The 19,523-nt window shown below is 48.5% G+C and overlaps 2 protein-coding genes across 2 annotated transcripts in view; one reads left to right on the top strand and one right to left on the bottom strand.

The window, feature by feature from the left end:
- The first annotated feature begins 552 nt into the window (after positions 1-552).
- abhd17ab (abhydrolase domain containing 17A, depalmitoylase b) lies at positions 553-8,432 on the top strand. The gene is made up of 6 exons (XM_030373466.1): positions 553-1,417; positions 1,902-2,212; positions 3,505-3,699; positions 4,440-4,619; positions 6,495-6,711; positions 6,782-8,432. The coding sequence occupies exons 2-6, from the start codon at positions 1,908-1,910 to the stop codon at positions 6,788-6,790; spliced, it is 906 nt and encodes a 301-aa protein (XP_030229326.1). The 5' UTR covers positions 553-1,417; positions 1,902-1,907; the 3' UTR covers positions 6,791-8,432.
- A 2,622-nt stretch (positions 8,433-11,054) lies between these two features.
- Positions 11,055-19,523, bottom strand: part of rgl1 (ral guanine nucleotide dissociation stimulator-like 1) — a gene marked incomplete at its 5' end in the record, with an annotated part of 13,319 nt that continues 4,850 nt past the window's right edge. Inside the window, 12 exon segments of the mRNA XM_030373462.1 lie at positions 11,055-12,676; positions 13,455-13,569; positions 14,472-14,723; positions 15,126-15,309; positions 16,033-16,122; positions 16,657-16,778; positions 17,094-17,126; positions 17,581-17,667; positions 18,298-18,387; positions 18,719-18,803; positions 18,912-19,015; positions 19,484-19,523. The exon segment at positions 19,484-19,523 is cut by the window's right edge and continues 179 nt beyond it. Of these exon segments, the coding sequence (XP_030229322.1) occupies positions 12,486-12,676; positions 13,455-13,569; positions 14,472-14,723; positions 15,126-15,309; positions 16,033-16,122; positions 16,657-16,778; positions 17,094-17,126; positions 17,581-17,667; positions 18,298-18,387; positions 18,719-18,803; positions 18,912-19,015; positions 19,484-19,523 (1,393 nt within the window).

Raw genomic sequence — 19,523 nt, 5'->3', positions numbered from 1 at the left:
TTTAAAGTCTGAATTCTGACTTTAATCTCAGAACTCTTTTTATTCCGATTTCCAACTCTGAATTCTGACTTTAAACTCTGGACTAAAATATATATACACATGTGGCCCTGAACCTGTCCGTAGTACATACATTTCAAACGTTTGGAATCCTCTGGATCTGCGAGGCGGACGTTCGGTTCAACTGGGGTGCATCCATTCATCCTATTAGGGCCCATGTGCTCCATGCGCCCTGCCCGGTGCCAGAGGGCAGGATGAAGGGACTAAGCCAGTTATAAATGGCAAAGGTACACTCGAGTGTTTTCATCCAAGTGCATTGATTTCATTGAAGTTAAACTTGTTATCATCAAATTCTAAACATCAAAAGTAACTTTTGTGTATCAGTCCTCCTGTCCCTCTCATCGTGTGTCAGTCGTTCTTTTTATTTTGGGTTATGACGTCACGTCTACTGTCTGAGAGGACCGCGCGCGGTGGACACGTAGGGAATTGCGCAGCCAACGTGCGCACGCACATTATTCATCGGGATCTTTCAGACTTTTATCAATCAAAATTACAGAGGGAAGAACACCCTATTTTGTCATCGTTCCAGTATTATTTGTTACCAGTGGCCACACCGCGATAAGCCCCGTCCCGGGATCAGTCCGGTCCCGGGTCGCTTCCCGGTGTTTTCCACCGAAGCTCTCTGACGTCATTTCCTCACGGTTGTCACTTCCGGATGCGGTAAGGAGAGAAGGGAAACATTCGGCAAAGCAGGGGTTAATTTAAATGACAGCCGCGACTGTAAAGTTAGTTGAAACATAAAGTGCATCGATCTTGATACTAGCCGCAGTGTTATCTCCTGGCCGGTGTCCCGGTGGACTTGGACCGGGGCGGAGAGACTGGACCCTCCGGTTGTTCGTGACTCGCGTTACCGACCGCAGAAATCGACGAGCTTCACGGATCAACAAACGGTGGAAACACGGAACTGTGCTGTGTGGATGTTTGATCCGTAAAACCATAACCGAGCGATTAGGGACTTGGTTTAATGTGTGGAGATCCGGATCGGGTGGTTTTGGTTTAGATCGGATTGTAAACCTGGGAGCCAGCTGTCAACAAAGCTAAGCCAAGTTTTAACGAGGGGACGGATCTGCCTTTTCTCTTCACTTTTACCGACTTCAGAGTTAAATCACTCGTTATCCTCTGATCGATGACGGACATGGATCTGATGTGGACTTCGATATCAGAACTCTGTGCGGTTCTTACGGGCTGTGAATAACGCGTTGGCCCGCGGGCTTATCTTCAGCTTACTCCTTCCGTCTCCTGCTGACTGGACGCTTTAACTTCTGCTGTCATTGTGTGTGTGGCAATATTGCTGTGTGGAACTGTTCCTTTAGTCTGTTTTATAACTTATCGAACCTAAATACGACCTTCATCTCAACAGGTATAGTTTATTTTACCGTCATCTGCACACATTATAGACATAACATGAACACTTAATTATTTGACATTGTTGTGATCCAAAGTCCGTGCTTATTGGTCAATCGGAGGATTCACTCCATTGCTTGCATAGAGTGACAACCAAAGTCAATTCTGTACAACTCGTCAGCCGAGAGGAGATGAACCAGCTAAAGTAGAATAGTCATGAATTATATTGAATGATAATGTCAACATTACAATGTCTACTTAGACCAAACGTATATTTATCTTCCCTAAATCGCATGTGCAGTCAGGAAGACACAGGATGCCTTATACGCCACCACATCATAATCACTGCATTGTCTCAACACTGATCAATGCGTATTCATTAGACAGTGATCCCCTCTCTCTCTCTCTCTCTCTCTCTCTCTCTCTCTCTCTCTCTCTCTCTCTCTCTCTCTCTCTCTCTCTCTCTCTCTCTCTCTCTCTCTCTCTCTCTCTCTCCACAGTACACTATGAACGGCCTTTCTCTGAGCGAGCTGTGTTGCCTGTTCTGCTGCCCCCCCTTCCCCGGCCGCATCGCCGCCAAGCTGGCCTTCCTGCCCCCCGAGCCCACCTACACCCTCATGCCCGACCCGGACGCCGGCCCCGCCCTGCCCCCCGGGGCGGCGGGCGGCCTGGGCTGGAAGCTCCACCTGATGGACCGCGCCGAGTTCCAGTACTCCCAGCGGGAGCTGGACACCACCGATGTGTTCCTCACGCGCTCGGCCCGCGGCAACAAAGTGAGCTGCATGTACATCCGCTGTGCCCCCGCTGCCAGGTGAGTCCTCCCCCCACCCCGCGCTGTCATGAACTGATACTCATGTGCAGGTGCGTTGGCAGCTCAACGCACTACTTTATGTCCCCCCCCCCCTAGTTGTGTGGCTGGTTGTTGTCCCAGTGTGTCTGCGCTGCTTCCCCCCCCCTCATCCCTGACATCCTGTTGTGGTTGAAAGGCTTCACCTTCCTGCCGTCTGTCGTCTGCCTCTTCTCTGTATTGTTTATCTTTGTAGTTTTCTTTTGCTTTTTCTTTCACTTCTTCTTTTTCGCAGGCTTCAAAGTGTCTGTGGGGTGAATTAGCCACACTCAGACACACTCACAGACAGATGCCCTCCTTGCTGTTGAACTTTGCTTCCTCTGTCACTCCTAAATTCCCCAAATCAATGAATAAGAAATAGAGGTGGTCACGTTACCGACCTATCAATCCTGTCGTGAGGGCTATCTAGCATTACCCACTTGAATACGTTCAAACTTAACCCAATATGGCAGCAGTGTCGTGTTCCGGGTAGAATGCCCGGGAGCAAAGCAATAACTGCATCGGAGCCCCTCGGAGAAGGAACAGGATAATACTTTTACAATTTCTGTGGTTTCCATTTCTCTAAATGGCAAAAGGTCATAAATAAAGGGCCAGAGCCAGCCGATACCCTGCTACAAAATGCCCAGAAGTACAAGTGATTTGAAATGGATCCAGCCCAGGCCGCTATTGGCAGTGAAACGGCTGTTGGCAGGAGACGGACTTCGAGGCTTCAGTCTATCGTCTACAAGTCCACACGCTGAGACGGATAAACTGAAAGTTAGAATGATAATGATGACATTATAGGAGCAAGATAGAAGGCAGAGTGTCCAGAACTCTGTCACCAAATACCTTTTTAAAGCTGGATTATTCTGCTTTATTCTAAAACCATTTGATTTTGTTTTGTCATTTCTCATGATTCAGTTAATTTGTGTGACTCATTTGAAACAACAGTCAACATTAAGGGGAATGGCCTCTTAATGCCTTTAATCAAGCAGTCAAATCGTTCAGTTTATAAAAATATAAGTACACCAAAAATACCTTTATTAACAGTTGAAACCTTTTGGTCTCACAAAGTCTTTGTGAACTTATTGTGTGTTTATTGATGACTAAAATATGTAAAGTTGTTCAACAGGGGTTAACAGCAGACCCAAGTTTCTTACTTCCGATTAAAAAACGCTTATTTTCTTTAACTCATAGGCCGAAGGTCTCATTTAGACTGGGCTTTACCTAACCCTTTAAATCTCTCTCCCTCTCTCCCTCTCCCTCTCCCCCCCCAGGTTCACGGTGCTCTTCTCCCACGGTAATGCGGTGGACCTGGGTCAGATGAGCAGCTTCTACATCGGCTTGGGGACGCGGATCAACTGCAACATCTTCTCCTACGACTACGCCGGCTACGGCGCCAGCACGGGCAAGCCGTCGGAGAAGAACCTGTACGCCGACATCGACGCCGCCTGGCACGCACTGCGCACGCGGTACGGACAGAACGCCGCTGGGGGGGGGGGGGGGTGAAGTAAGCCTATTGATGGAGGAGTTTGCAGATGTATCTGCGAGCTCAAGCACATGTTTTTGTTATGGAATATGCGGCCCAAACCCCATCTTCCGTCCAAACTGATTTTCAGCAGTCCTGGCCCGGGTCAGGTCCAATCAGAACGCTGTTTTGAATAGGGGGCGGGTTTGATACGATGGCTGTACAGAGAGCGCCCTATAGGAGCGCCGTGGAGGAGGCGTGAGGCCGGATATCATAAAACAGCAGACTGCAGATGCGTCTGGTTCCTAGGCTGGTCGGACTCTTCTCTACGTGTAAAGCTCTTTGGATAAAAGATGTCTAAATGGCACGATGTACTTGAACGGTAAATGGACTGCATTTATATAGCGCTTTTACCCAAAGCGCTTTACAATATTGCCTGACATTCACCCAATCATACACACATTCACACACCGACGGCGGTGTCAGCCATGCAAGGTGACAGCAGTCAGGGTGAGGCGTTTCGATTTTAATTAATTTACTTACTCTTGTAGGCGTCTCCTCAACACTCACAGCTAGGAGGAGCCGGGGATCGAACTAGCAACCTTGCGGTTACCAGCCAACCCGCTCTACCTCCTGAGCTACTTCCGCCCCAGTGGTACTTGTTTTCTAGCCCAGAGGATATTAAATGTGTTCCTCGCCCCCCCCCCTCCCTCCCTCCCTCCCTCCCTCCTCCCTCCTCCCCAGGTACGGCATCAGCCCTGAGAACATCATCCTGTACGGCCAGAGCATCGGCACGGTGCCCACGGTGGACCTGGCGTCGCGCTACGAGTGCGCCGCCGTCGTGCTCCACTCCCCGCTCACCTCCGGCATGAGGGTGGCCTTCCCCGAGACCAAGAAGACCTACTGCTTCGACGCCTTCCCCAAGTGAGTCCCGCCGCCCGCCACGGACCACTGCTAGGGCCGGGGGAGGGGTCGTCTTCTTTGATTGGGAAGCGCCACGCAACCTTACAAAGATCGATTATTATAAATGAATCTGTTGATAGTACTAATATAAAAAGGACAAAATCAAAATCGCACTAGTCCACCTTGATGCCGTCATTTGTAGGGATGTCCGATATTGGCTTTTTTGCCGATATCCGATATGCGATATTGTCCAACTCTAAATTTTCGATTCCGATATCAGCCGATTGGGTTATTTATTTTTCCTCAAACCTAATTTAGGTAACATTACATATCTCCTGTTGTGGAATTAACACAACATGCTTAATGTTATTGTGATGCCCCACTGGATGCATTCTTGAATGCAACAAGGCTTTCCAAATGTTAACATTGTCTGTGCAAAATAAGAAAAATACTTCAACTTAATTTAAGGGAAAAGTGCCATGTTTATTTTTATTTTTTTAATGGTCTCAGACAACAGTTTGGATTACACTCTCCCTGAGATAATCTTGACAATGCCCACAACAAATAGGGCAAACTTGACTTCACAAATGATAAAACATTGTACCTGAACAACTATGTGCAACATAGCAGTATGTTTCTTTAACTAAAACTCAATAACCTTAATTGAATAAATGCACAAATATGAGTCAATTACAATGTGCACTGTACTGCACGATTTTGAAAACATTTATTTGAGCTATTAAAAAAAAAAAAAAAAAAAAAAGGCAAATAAGGCCGATACCGATATTACATTTTTATGCTAATATCGGGCCGATAATATCGGTGGGCCGATAATATCGGACATCTCTAGTCATTTGTGAATCCTCCGAGTGTGTGTGTGTGTGTGTGTGTGTGTGTGTGTGTGTGTGTGTGTGTGTGTGTGTGTGTGTGTGTGTGTGTGTGTGTGTGTGTGTGTGTGTGTGTGTGTGTGTGTGTGTGTGTAATAGGAACCATTAGGGTCCTCATTTTATTTCCTGGTTAAATATTGCATTGAAGGGTAAACTCTCTAAGATCCTGGTCCAAATCCCAACTTTAATGCACAAGTTTTCAAAAGTATATAGTAAGAGGTAAATGTATACTCAAATCGCCATCTGTTGGTTAAACCATGCTATTGCAAGGTGTTTACACTGACCAGGTAACCTCAGTCAAACATTCAGGCTACCCCCTCCCTAAACCTGTCTGTAGTGAGTGGAGACCTAAACAAATAAGAATCAGAAGAAAATGTAAAAATGTGACGACGATCTGAAAGAGGGCGTTTTGGTTTTCCTTTTACGATTTAATTAATTTACTTACTCTTGTAAAACCGACTGCTGAGCTGCTTCGAGGAGTCCTTTACGGGTTGACTTTGCTCAGCCGTAAGTTGTCAACAAGCTCAGAGTTCGCTCTCTGAGGTTAACCAATCAAATGTCTCTTCCTGTCCTGGGCGTCTCGCATCAAAGCGCTGGTATTCGCACCTTGCCCGTTTTGCTTCCGCACTGATGGGTGCAGAGTCTGCAGATGCTTCTGAGTTCACTGTTAAGGCTAATTTATGGTTCCATCTCAACGCAATGCAAGGGGGTTTACGGACCCATTGCGTCCTTGCGGACCGTCCTTGCATCCACCGCAAGGGCCGGACGTGCGCCTCCCAAAAGGTATAAGCAGCAGGGGGGGCTGAGATTGGTCCGCTTAAAACCACTAAGCGCTAAAACCCGACGCAGAACCAAAACAGGTTCAGGACTGTGTCGAAGCGTCTGTGGTCCTTTCTTTGAGTCGTCGTGGAACCATAACTAAGCCTTTAGCCACTTGGGTTAAAAGCGTTGGCTGCCTTGCTGATACTAACGGTAATCTGTACCTCCCCCCCCTCCACTCCCCCCTCAGCATCGAGAAGGTCTCTAAGATCACGTCCCCGACGCTGATCATCCACGGGACGGAGGACGAGGTGATCGACTTCTCCCACGGCCTGGCGCTCTACGAGCGCTGCCCCAAGGCGGTGGAGCCCCTCTGGGTGGAGGGCGCTGGCCACAACGACATCGAGCTGTACTCCCAGTACCTGGAGCGCCTGCGGCGCTTCATAGGGCAGGAGCTGGCCGCACAGCGCCCCTAGTGGTGGGAGGGGGGAGTGCTGCCCCTCGCCGCCTCATAGGGCAGGAGCTGGCCGCACAGCACCCCCCTAGTGGTGGGAGGGGGGAGTGCTCCTCGCCCTCTCCTCCTGACCCCCCCAACCCCCGTCGTCGTCGTCGTGGGCGTGCTACCGACCCCACAACCAGACGAGGACCTCCCTGAAATACGTTTACCAAAGTGTAGAATCACAACCCGCCACTCCTCCCTCCAGAACTACAGACGTTTTTTTTTACAGGAAGCCGAGACTACAGTCAGCAGCACCAACACAGCCAGTGGAGGCGGAGCCAAGCATGCTCTCCCCCCCCCCCCCCCCCCCCCCCCCCCCCCCCCCCCCCCACCGCCTCTTCTCAAAGACTCACCTGTCCCGGGGCCAGGAGCCCAGTCCCGTGCGTCAGAGGGAATCCCTCCCCGACACTCGGGCTGGCGTTGGGGAGCCACGGTCTCTCTCAGAGCCAGCAGGACATCCAGGCCTCCACGTGCTGCATCTCCTCCGCGACCCTGTCTCGGGGGGGCATTTTTATTTCTCAAATGTAAAACTTATTTAGTGTGTTTTGTATGATAATGGTGAGACGCCTCGATCCGTCGATGCGTTCTCACTTTTTATTCGTGCATTAGTTCTATCGGGTTGAAACCAGTGCCGCTTATTATGACTAACGAGACCAAGCTGTTTGGTGACACATGCTCCGCTGCTATGCCTCACGTAACCGCGCGTCCAATGCACTATACCCTGCCGCGTTTTGACTCTATACCCCTCGGAGTGACGTCCGGGTGCCCAGTCGTTTGTACATATTCGGGTGGATGTAAACCCTGCTTTACATTTTGATAATCCTTTTAACATTAACGTAGCGGATGATCTAACACTGACCTCTGCGACCCATAGACCCAGTTTTTGTTTTGTCTTAGCGGTGTTATTTACGGGGATATCTCTGACGGCTAATGTTATCTTTTCTGTGGGCTCTTCTTGATCAACTGGTGGTGGGCATGGTTCGTTCACTGTCCTGCAGATTTGTTTTTAAGGCATTGGTTGCACGCCGACTCGCCACTCGTGCACATCCATTTTGTATGGTTTTATTTAACAGATTACATTTGCCTGAAATACCTCGTAACACTTCCCAGACTTCAGACTCGACCACAACATTGGCAGTATGTCCCCTTTTGTGGCTCCAGTTTGTTAAGGCTCTGGCTTGAGCAAGGCTAAAGGTGAATACTTGGTGGTTTAACAAAAACCAAATGGTATTGTTTAGTTTGTGTGTGCCGATTAAATGTAATGTTTATATTTCTACCAAAGACTAAAGTGCGTCTTTCTCTATTTACGGCTGGCAACTTGTCCCTTAATATGCAGTTTTAACAAGAAATGTAATTTTTTCATTTTGCCCTGGACACAAATTGTAAAGCATTCAGCAAAATTATCATATTTTTCTATCGTGTCAAGACTCGTGTTTTCCACTCTCACAAGAAAAGATGTTAAATTCTAAAGCCCGCCTGGGCAGTTATTTCATATTGCTTTGCAGGGAGGTGAATGCAATCCAACCAAATCTGTAGTTTTGTAGAGCAACTGTTTATGGGCACAATATGGGCCCTGTTTGAGTGTGTGTGTTTGTGTGTTTTTGGTTGGTTGACATATTGTTATGCTGTTGATTCGAATTATACAAAATGTATTCATTGTTGTAAATAAAGTTATTTTCCTCCTCCATGTATTTGTGGACTTAATTTGTTCTTATTCCATTGCTGTGTATAACATTCCTTAACTTCTTAAAAGGAGAAAGTGTCATTCCATTGACCATTTCATCCATGAGCTAAAGAAACAGTCCTTATAACCTTCTGACCATAACAAACCTTTGACTCATGACCTATTGGTCTTCAGAGAGAGCGGCTTTCTTCCTCGAGAACGGTCCAGCTGCAGGCTTGGGCGTTTCCGTCATGACACAAGAACGCCCCTTAGGCGAATAAGAGTCTTCCAACAGAGGACATCAACCGGACTTGAACCCCGGTCTCCAGGGGGTTAGCTCACAGCTCTCTCCACATCCCACTGAGATTTGTGTTTTAAATAAGTCTGTGGTTATATATGACATGATAGCATTACTTTTCAAATTAAAGATATTGTGTTTTCCACGGAAATTGAGCCGTGGTCTCCAGTGGGTTAGGCAGAGCGCACTCCACTGCACCACTGAGGCGATGAACAATCACAATGATCAATCATCAATAAAGAGGATATACATGACATTAAAATGTATGTGTGTTTTTCTATTATTTCCCTTATGTATTTTTTCATGACGACCGATAAAAAACAACAGTGTTACCCCTTGTTTTTTTTCATGACGACCGAGAAAAAACAACAGTGTTACCCCTTGTGTTTTTTTTCATGACGACCAATCAAAAACAACAGTGTTACCCCTTATGGTTTTTTTCATGACGACCAAAGAAAAATGACAGTGTCACCCCTCATGTTTCATTTGATAAAAATGACAGTGTTACCCCTTATGTTTTTTTCATGACGACCGATAAAAAAACGACAGTGTTACCCCTTATGTTTCATTTAATAAAAACGACAGTGTTACCCCTCATGTTTCATTTGATTAAAACGACAGTGTTACCCCTTGAGTTTTTTTTCATGACGACCAAAGAAAAACAACAGTGTTACCCCCTTTGTTTTATTTGAACAATATCGACAGGTTTACCCCTTATGTTTATTTCATGACGACCGATAAAAAACAAGAGAGTTACCCCTTATGTTTTTTTTCTTGACGACCAATAAAAAACAACAGTGTTACCCCTTATGGTTTTTTTCATGACGACCAAAGAAAAACGACAGTGTCACCCCTCATGTTTCATTTGATAAAAACGACAGTGTTACCCCCTATGTTTTATTCTATTCATTTCGACAGGGTTACCCCTTATGTTTTTTTCCCATGATGACTGATGAAAAACAACAGTGTTACCCCTTATATTTTATTTGACAAGGCCAATTTTTTTTTTTTCATATATCTTTTCTTTTCATGGCGACCAATAAAAAACGAAAGTGGTACCCCTGTCGACGTTGCATTGATAAGTTCGGAGGTTAATACTCCAAACAGCTCAGGTTCGGATCCCTACAAAAACGTCGACAGGGGTACCACTGTTGTTTTTTATTGGTCTTCATGAAAAACAACATAAGGGGTAACACTGTTGTCTTTGTCAAATAAAATATAAGTAATTTTTTATTGGTCGTCGTGAAAAAAAACTTAAGGGGTAACACTGTTGTTTTTAATTGGTCGTCATGAAAAAAACAACAAGGGGTAACACTATTTCACAGACTATTTCACTGCTGATCAACACTACGAATGCTAATTGAAACGAATAAATTGTAAAAATAAGTAATTTGCCAATTAAGATTTGAAAAGATTTGGAAGTTTATTTACAACACTATTTACATGGTTTCGGAGTAGTACACTTTGAAATTTTAATACAGTTCAGCGATAAAGGCGACGAAGAATAAGAAGGGGGCGTTCCAGTCTGCGTAAACGGGAACTCCCACCACACGAGAACGACCATTTGTGTCTGCAGTGGGATGATATTGCTTTCTTCCGGAATCCAACCGTGTTTTGAAGATTGTTTGGTGAGGAGGAACACTATTTGTCATAAGCTGTAGTCATATGCTTGTGTTTACTCAAACGCTTTACTTTAGGTTGTGAAAGAGTGTTCTCAATCTAGTTGAATGGGCTGTAAAAGTGTAATGAAGGAAAACAAACAGAGGAAGATGAGGGTATATATATTGTTACATTGTCATTTGAAATAAGGTAAACTAAAGCATCCCATTTGAAAACATTTCAAGATTATGAACACGCACCCGTAGAGATGACTGAAGACGCTGTTTTTTATCCTTAATAGGGTTGCTTAGCTGTTTCCGATGAGAATCCATTAAGGGACGCATTAAATACTAAGTTGTTGGACGTGCCCTCATTTTCTTTCCTTTTTATCATTCTTTCATGCTATCACATCTGAAAACCAATGACCCATCAAATGAATGCGTAAAACTCCTAATAATGTCGCTGTATCCTAAGATGTGTTTGTTCTAAAGCATGCTCTTGAAGATGAGCCAACCCCAACCTGTGGAGTCGGTCAAAGTTCTGGGGAAACTTTGACCGACTCCACGGTCAAAGTTTATTAGTGTCAGCTCAGGAAAGAAAATTCCCGACCGCTGCATAAAGAGTACCTTCCTTCCACTCAGCGAAACGACCGACGCTCCTTCCAGATGAAGCCGCGACCCGTACACTGACACAACACCGGACGTCGGTGTATTCTTAGCGGGGTTGGGGTTACACGGACAAAAGACAACAGTGGAAGTTAATGATAATAATTTATTTAGGTGGAGGATGAGGAAGAGGAGTCTTTGGCAGTGAAGAAAAAAGGAACTGAGGGCTGTTCCATGACGGTCTGGTAAGTGCTGCTGGATGACATTAAGGCCGTAAACAGGTACAACACGAGCCAGCAGTTTAGATTAGAAGTGTGTGTGTGTGTGTGTGTGTGTGTGTGTGTGTGTGTGTGTGTGTGTGTGTGTGTGTGTGTGTGTGTGTGTGTGTGTGTGTGTGTGTGTGTGTGTGTGTGTCCCTCTGAGATATTCTAATGAAATAATAGTGGAAAAAAAAAGATCTGGCACTAGCATTTATCTGACAATATAACAGTTGTTATTTTTCTTTTTCTGGCCTTTAAGGTACAAAGACATAAAGAAAGAAAACTCATACAAAATACAAAGCAATTCATTCAGTGAGAAGTGACTCAACCTCAAAGCGATCGATTCATCCTTCTCCGATCTATTTACATCCTGCAGCTCTAGAGAGTCGAACCATGAAGGCCAATCAGGGGAACGCAGGCATTCGTTCCCAGACTCTGTCATCCAATCAAGTGAGCTGTACCACTAGACCCCGTCTCTTTATTTTTATTTTGGATCCGAGTAGGGTCGTGGAAAATACCACTTGGTTGAAAGGAACGCAGCTGAAATCCGTTTTCCATGCCCTGAATATAGGGCCGTTAAGGCAATCTCAGTACTTGTTAGGGACTTGTTAAAACCAAGTAAGGGAACCAATCAGAATGCGAGCACACTGCATTCGTCACACAGCTCACAATATGAGAGGGATAGCGCTTTAGTGCACACTGTGCACACAAGGGTTAAAGACAGTAGGAAAGCGTTTATAACATGATGTCACAGCTCCTGCCAAACATAGATCAATCAATTCAATAATCAATTCATCAGCATACCGAAGAATACAGGAGTCCATTCATTCATCAACAAGTGATGGGAGACATCCCCGCGCTCCCCTCACATTATCAAGCCAATTCGCTGAAACGCGGCCATCATAGGAAACCATTATAGGAGATACTTCAAAAAGAATACTGTTGGCGGTCTTGGGAGCCAGGGCGCTCCTGCAGTGTGCAAAATGAGCACTAGAGGGCACTGTTTCACTCTCCAGTCACAGCGTCAGAGGAGCGCTGAGACCCCGTTAGTCCCTGAGGGGGCTTGGAGAGGTCAAACCAGGTTACGGTTGAGGTTAAACCAAAGGTCACGCCGGTCCAACGGCGTCTCTCTCTTAAAACGTCTCTCCGTAGACGATCCCTTAGAGCTCCTTTGAGCTGAAGAGATCAATAATCAATCAATCAATCAATCCACGCTCCGTCGCTCGTCAAACCGTCCGTCGGCAGACCTGTGGTGGGGGGGCTGAGGGGGGGGTGAGGGGGGGGCGCCGGGGTCCCCCCCCCCCCCCTCCCCCCCCCTCACAAGGGCACCCTGCTGAGGCGGAGGGAGAGGCTGGCGCGGTGCCCCGCCCCCCGGGGCAGAGAGGCGCTGCAGCGGCTGCGCAGCTGGACGGGACGTCCCACCGAGCCCCGCACGCGCAGCAGGAAGTCGAAGTTGGCCGAGGTGTTCATGGCGTAGAAGACGTTGGCGTTGTCCGGGATCAACAGCTCTGATGGGAGAGAGAGAGAGAGGGACAGGGGGAGAGGGAGAGGGGGGGGAGAGAGAGTGGGGGAGAGGGAGAGGGGGACAGGGGGGGAGAGAGAGAGGGAGAGAGGAGAGAGGGAGAGGGGAGAGAGGGAGAGGGAGAGAGAGAGAGAGAGGGAGGGAGGGAGAGACAAAGAGACAGAGAGAGAGAGAGAGGGAGGGTGAGAGACAAAGAGAGGGAGATAGCGAGAGGGAGAGAGAGGAGAGGGAGAGACAAAGAGAGGGAGATAGCGAGAGGGAGAGAGAGGAGAGGGAGGAGAGGGAGGAGAGGGAGGGAGAGACAAATAGAGAGAGAGATGAAACGGACGGGTGAGTATGTTTCTTTTGAGGACGTGAGTCAGTGTGAGATGTGCGGGAAGTCTTTTAATAGACTAACCGTTCCCTGTTATTGGAGGTCGTGAAGAGTATACGTGTGTTTCGTCAAGAGAAACTAATTCTGACTATCCTTTAACCATCTGACCAATATGCTTTCCAGGAGTTTTATATAGTCTTTATTGACAAAGAAGGAGTTGGATTTAAGTAATACTGGGCTTTTTTCTTATTAACAAATAGATTGTCCCATATCTTATTTATGAATGAAAGCTTAAGCAGTTTAAATGATGTAAAAATGACTAATAGTACCAATAGTATATGAATAAGTTATTCTTGAACAAAAGTTATTCTTATGAACAATTACTTCTTAAGGCTATGAGCTCCAGCTCATAGCCTTAGCCCTCTCCTCGGAGACCAGCTCATAGCCTTACCCCTCTCCTCTGAGATGACCTGCACCAACTCATAGCCGTCGTCGGGCTCCGTCTCCAGGTTGTGCTTGGCCATGGCCCTGGAGATGACTGCGGGGGTCTTGTCTTGGCTGGTCAGCTGAGTAAGGGAGAGGACACACCAGGTCAGTCTCTACGTCGCGTGGGGCTTGTGTGTCTTTATGGGTTGAGGGCGAGGTCATTGCAATGGGTAATGTGCTTGTAAAGTCATTGAAGAGCTATAAAATAACTAACTTAGAATTCACTTCGTAGAAAGGTTATACATCTCATGTAAAAACTTCAGCAGAACGACTGATACAGAAATAAAGAACTATAATAACCTTGCATTCTGACTGCTATGGCTGTGCTGTCCGGTGATCTTAATTTAGGAACTAGGTTGTGTCACTCTTGGGACTTTTTCGGGAAACTATTTTTGTTGCGTACTTGATAGTTCCCAGGTGCACTTGTAAATCACTTTGGACTGAATGTAAATGTAATGATACATGCTTTTCACACAAACACACGCATACGCACGCGCACACACACACACACACACACACAGACACACACACACACACACACACACACACACACACACACCTTCAACTACCCCCACATCATCAAACACACACACACAAACACACGAATACACACACACACACACACACACACACCTTTACCCACACACACACACACACACACACACACACACACCTTTACCCACCCCCACACACACACACACACACACACACACACACACACACACACACACACACACACACACTCACCTTCACCGACCCCTACACCATCACACACACACACACACACACACACACACACACACACACACACACACACACACACACACACACACACACACACACACACACACACACACACCTTTACCCACCCCCACACATCCCCACACACACACACACACACACACACACACACACACACACACACACACACACACACACACACACACACACACACACACACACACACAGATGCCCCCCTCACCAGGATGCTCTTGTACAGGTTGCCGTTGCCCTGCTCCAGGCTGACTCTGATGATGCAGGCGTCCTGGGCCTGGTGGTTGTAGGCCGGCGACTGGGCCGGGGAGGTGGGGGTCATGGGGGTGAGGGAGAGGGAGCGGCGGTGGGCACAGGGGGGGCCGGGGAGCGACGGGGAGGCGGGCGTCACGGCAACGCTGGCGGAGGAGGAGCTGGTGTCCATGGAGTGGAGGGAGGTGCAGGAGGACGACTCGGAGAGCTGTGGGGAGAGACGGAGACCGGCGTCACCCCCCCGGTCCTGATGAGAGCGCTGGGACCCCCCAGCGGGCCCCAGGGGCACCGATCAATCAGTCATCGACACCCTCTATCACTACAGGGTCACCTTCAGCAAAACTACAACCACCATACTGGGCTTTGTATTAAGAATTGATTTGAGGTAAACTCTTGACACTTGAGTATTTACGAACAATTATTGAAGAAGAAACTATGACAATAAAGGCTGAGGGGCCCTTGGTGACGACCGTGGGGAGTTAAGGATTGGCCCTGACTGAAGCACGCCGTGGCCGGAGAGACATTTACAAAACGGGCTTAAATGACACCGACCGTATGGACCCACGCTCTGTGAGACCGTGGGGTCCGACGCGAGCGTCTCTGAGCCCACCTTGTTCTGCTGGCCGTCCGAGGAGTGGACGGGGGCCAGGCCGTCGCTGTCCGACGGGCTGCCCGAGTCGCTGGACGAGACGCTCACGGAGTCCATGCTCTCCCCGGAGCTGCCAGTAGGGGGCGACCGGGGAGTCTCTCTGACCGGAGAGCTGGCTGCCGCCACATCCCCGCCCAGAAACATACTGGAGACGGAGAGAGGGAGGGAGGGAGGGAGGGGGAGAGGGAGGGAGGGAGGGGGAGAGGGAGGGAGGGAGGGAGGGGGAGAGGGGGAGGGAGGGAGTTAGAGGGAGGGAGGGAGGGAGGGAGGGAGGGAGGGGGGGAGAGGGAGGGAAGGAGAGGGAGGGGGAGGGAGAGGGAGAGAGAGAGGGGGAGGGGGAGGGAGAAGACAGAGAGGGAGAAGGAGGGGGTTTGTTACTTGAGAACCAAGCGAGTAGGTCATCGCAGTATCTTATCATGAAATCCCCAAACCTCCCCTGGCTGACGAAATACATCATCCCCCACCCCTCCTCAGAGAGGTCTGAGGACCACGTCATGGTAGTCTGAGAGACAGAAACCATGCTTTTTTGTTGTTCTATCCTGCTGTGTGCTGCGCGGTGTGTTCTACATGTTGTGGTTCTACGGTTCTTTTTGCTGCGCTTTGTGATCTACATGTTGTGGTTCTACAGTGCTGTGTGCTGTTTGCTGCGCGGTGTGTTCTACGTGTTGTGGTTCTACAGTGCTGGGTGCGGTGTGTTCTACGTGTTGTGGTTCTACAGTGCTGGGTGCGGTGTGTTCTACGTGTTGTGGTTCTACAGTGCTGGGTGCGGTGTGTTCTACGTGTTGTGGTTCTACAGTGCTGGGTGCGGTGTGTTCTACGTGTTGTGGTTCTACAGTGCTGTGTGCGGTGGGTTCTCCACGTTACTCACAGGCTCAGTCTCTTCACCATGCTCTTGCGGGGTTTGGGGGACGTGGGACTGCTGTCGCCAAGACCCTCGATCTCACAGGACAGCGCATAGCTGAGGAACACATCGGGTATCACTCACAACAACTGGACGAAGATAGATCTATCTGTGTCTATATATATATATATATATATATATATATGTAAGGCAGGCCGACAGACAGAGTGGGGTTAAGTGAGAGAGGGCTAGTCTAGGAGCTCCACTGCCAGAGGATGGACAATAGATCGATTGGGAGCATGAAAGGTTGAGTGATGGGGCAGAGGAAGAGAAAGGGAGAGAGGAGAGGAGAGAGAGACAGAAAGAGAGGGAGCAAAGGAGAGAGTGAGAGAGAGAGAGAGAGAGAGAGAGAGAGAGAGAGAGAGAGAGAGAGAGAGAGAGAGAGAGAGAGAGAGAGAGAGGTTGTGCCCGTGAACATTGAGCCCATCAGGCTGTGTCCTCAACAAGCTAATTACCTTTGATGCAACACCTAATCTGATAACAGAGCAATGAAGAGGCGCGGAGGTGATGTGGAATACGTGAATGTCCTAACGCTAATCTAACAAACACACACACACACACACACACACACACACCCACACACCCACACACCTGTCCTCCTCGCTGTGCTGCGGCTGAATCCTGAACCACTTGAGGAAGGCGGGCTCGGGGGTCAGGCAGTAGCTGTTACAGGCAGACTGGAGCAGCTTGATCTGAGCTATCACCTCGAACTCCTGGAGAGAGAGAGAGACATAGAGGGAGAGGGAGAGAGAGAGAGAGAGAGAGAGAGAGAGAGAGAGAGAGAGAGAGAGAGAGAGAGAGAGAGAGAGAGAGACATAGAGGGAGAGAGTGAGTGAGAGAGAGAGAGAGAGAGAGAGAGAGAGAGACAGGGAGACAGACAGAGACAGAGCGAGTGAAAGAGAGTGACAGAGAGAGAGACAGAGAGACAAAGAGAGTCAGAGAGAAAGGGAGTGAGAGAGAAAAGTAAGACACAATCTCCGACGGGTCACATGTCCGCGCTGAAAGTATCAGAGGAGAGCACAACTTACCCGGCGTCTCTTCTCAAAGTTGATCAGCCCCCCCTGTGGATGACACAAAGACAGTTCTGTCAGCCCCCCCCTCGCTGAGAGCAGACCCCAAACCCACATGACCGCATAAAGCGCAGATAAACGGCATTAGGTGGACCGCCCCCGGAACGGGACACGCCGAATTCCTCACACAAGCATGGTAACTTACAGACCCCGTGTTGACTCAGAGGGTCTCACACAGTGAGAGGAGTAAGAGAGGAGTGAGAGAGGAGTGAGAGAGGGGTGAGAGAGGAGTGAGAGAGGAGTGATAGAGGAGTGAGAGGGGAGAGATAGGGGAGTGAGAGAGGAGTGAGAGGGGAGTGAGAGAGGAGTGAGAGAGGAGTGAGAGGGGAGAGAGAAGAGTGATAGAGGAGTGAGAGGGGAGAGATAGGGGAGTGAGAGAGGAGTGAGAGAGGAGTGAGAGGGGAGAGAGAGGAGTGAGAGAGGAGTGAGAGATGCACCCGCTCACCTCCACGAAGTCGGGCAGGGCGGTGTCCAGCATGGTCAGGTCTGTGAGGAAGGTGCCCAGGTAGGGGATGGTCCCCTGCATCGCACCCTGCACAGAGAAACACACACACACACATTAGATCCATACTGTAACACACATGCACATACACACAAACACACACACACACACATCAGATTCATACCGTTACACAAACACACACACATTAGATCCATAACGTTAGACAAACACACACACACTCACACACACACACACATTAGATCCATAACGTTAGACAAACACCCACACACTCACACACACACACACATTAGATCCATATCGTTGCACGTTACACACATGCACACACGCGTGCATACACACACACACACACACACACACTTGATCCATACCGTATCACACGGGCACACACACACACACATTAGATCCATACCGTTACACACACACACACAATCAAGCACAATCTCAACAAACAACCCTGTATCCAACCGGCCTGTGTGTGTTTTACAGATAACAGCCGATGCTCAAACATAAACTCAACATGACCCTGATCAATTGAACTGTACTGTGCACATAGACACACATTGGGCCATAAATGATTTACATTAGTCACTCAGGTACACCTGGCACAGAACAACAATTTCCATACAATGTAACAGCAGGGCATATGCCGTTAATAAATCCATGTTTTTTATTAAACCATGGAGCAGGCTGGCTCCTCACCGTGTCTCTCTGCAGCTGCAGCCTCTTCTGGGAGCGCTTGTGGTGCTCCTTGTCTCGGCTGTCCAGGCTGGCGAACTTGGAGGTGCCCTCCTGCAGACCCCGACACAAACCCCGGATCAGCAGAGCTCTCAGACCCCGACACAGACCCCAGATCAGCACACTGACAGCACCCAGACCCCAACACAGCTTACTGACCCCAGGTCAACAATATTTTTAATTAATCTTATTTTTATTTACTCATTGTTAATAAAGCTGCTTCATGAAGTACAGTAGGTGGAAATTGTCAGTTGATTATTCAAATTTTTTTCAGGCAAATGAAAAACACAATTTTAAATTATCTTCTTGCATTGTGTCCCTCTTTCTGAATCGTTGGATCCCACTACGACCAGTAGGGACTGGTGACCGGTGAACGGGGACTCACCCTCATGAGCAGCTCCCGGCTCGTCAGGTAGTTGTTGTGCTCCGAGAAGATGTCCGACAGCTCCTCAAAGGTCTGCATGCTGTCTCTGTGACGACCAAAACGCACGGGGACGGTTAGAGAAGGAAGGGGCCTTTACCTGCACCTCACCCGGTGTGCTGCTGGGTGCGTTAGGGTTCTGGGGGCAGGCTCTTACTTGTGCACGCAGGCCCAGGCCCTCTTCAGCCGGTACAGCGGGTTGGACTGCAGGGCCGACACGATGGCACGCAGCGACGAGAAGTTCTTACGGATGCGGCACTCCTGAAGGGGAGAACAGAACGGCCTTCAGTCGTCTTCCCCCTGTGCAGCCCGGCTCTGACTGTATAGACCATGAGTCGGTGTGTGTGCGTAGGTTTATGTGTTTGTGTGTGCGTTTGTATGTGTGTTTGTGTGTGTGTGTGTGTGTGTGTGTGTGTGTGTGTGTGTGTGTGTGTGTGTGTGTGTGTGTGTGTGTGTGTGTGTGTGTAGGTGTGTGCGTGTGTGTGTCTGTGTGTGTAGCTGTGTGTATATGTGTGAATGTATGTATCTATGCATGTGTGTGTGTGTGTGTAGTTGTGAGAGGGTGTGTGTGTGTGTGTGTGTGTGTGTGTGTGTGTGTGTGTGTGTGTGTGGGTAGGTGTGTGCGTGTGTGTGTGTCTGTGTGTATATGTGTGAAGGTATGTATCTATGCATGTGTGTGTAGTTGTGAGAGGGTGTGTGTGTGTGTGTGAGCGTGTGTGCGTGTGCTACCTGGGCGATGTCGATCCAGCGCTGGATGACGCGGGCGCGG

This window comes from Gadus morhua, chromosome 12 (genome assembly GCF_902167405.1).
Source record: "Gadus morhua chromosome 12, gadMor3.0, whole genome shotgun sequence".
NCBI classification, from domain to species: Eukaryota; Metazoa; Chordata; class Actinopteri; order Gadiformes; family Gadidae; genus Gadus; species Gadus morhua.
Note: the sequence above shows the minus strand (reverse complement) of the source record. Positions and strands in the feature narration are given on the sequence as shown.

Excerpts from the sequence above, each read along its gene's own strand:
- abhd17ab (XM_030373466.1), top strand. The coding sequence starts at position 1,908 with ATGAACGGCCTTTCTCTGAGCGAGCTGTGTTGCCTGTTCTGCTGCCCC. Across the intron at positions 2,213-3,504 it reads CGCTGTGCCCCCGCTGCCAG|GTTCACGGTGCTCTTCTCCC; the intron begins GTGAGTCCTCCC and ends CTCCCCCCCCAG. Across the intron at positions 3,700-4,439 it reads TGGCACGCACTGCGCACGCG|GTACGGCATCAGCCCTGAGA; the intron begins GTACGGACAGAA and ends CCTCCTCCCCAG.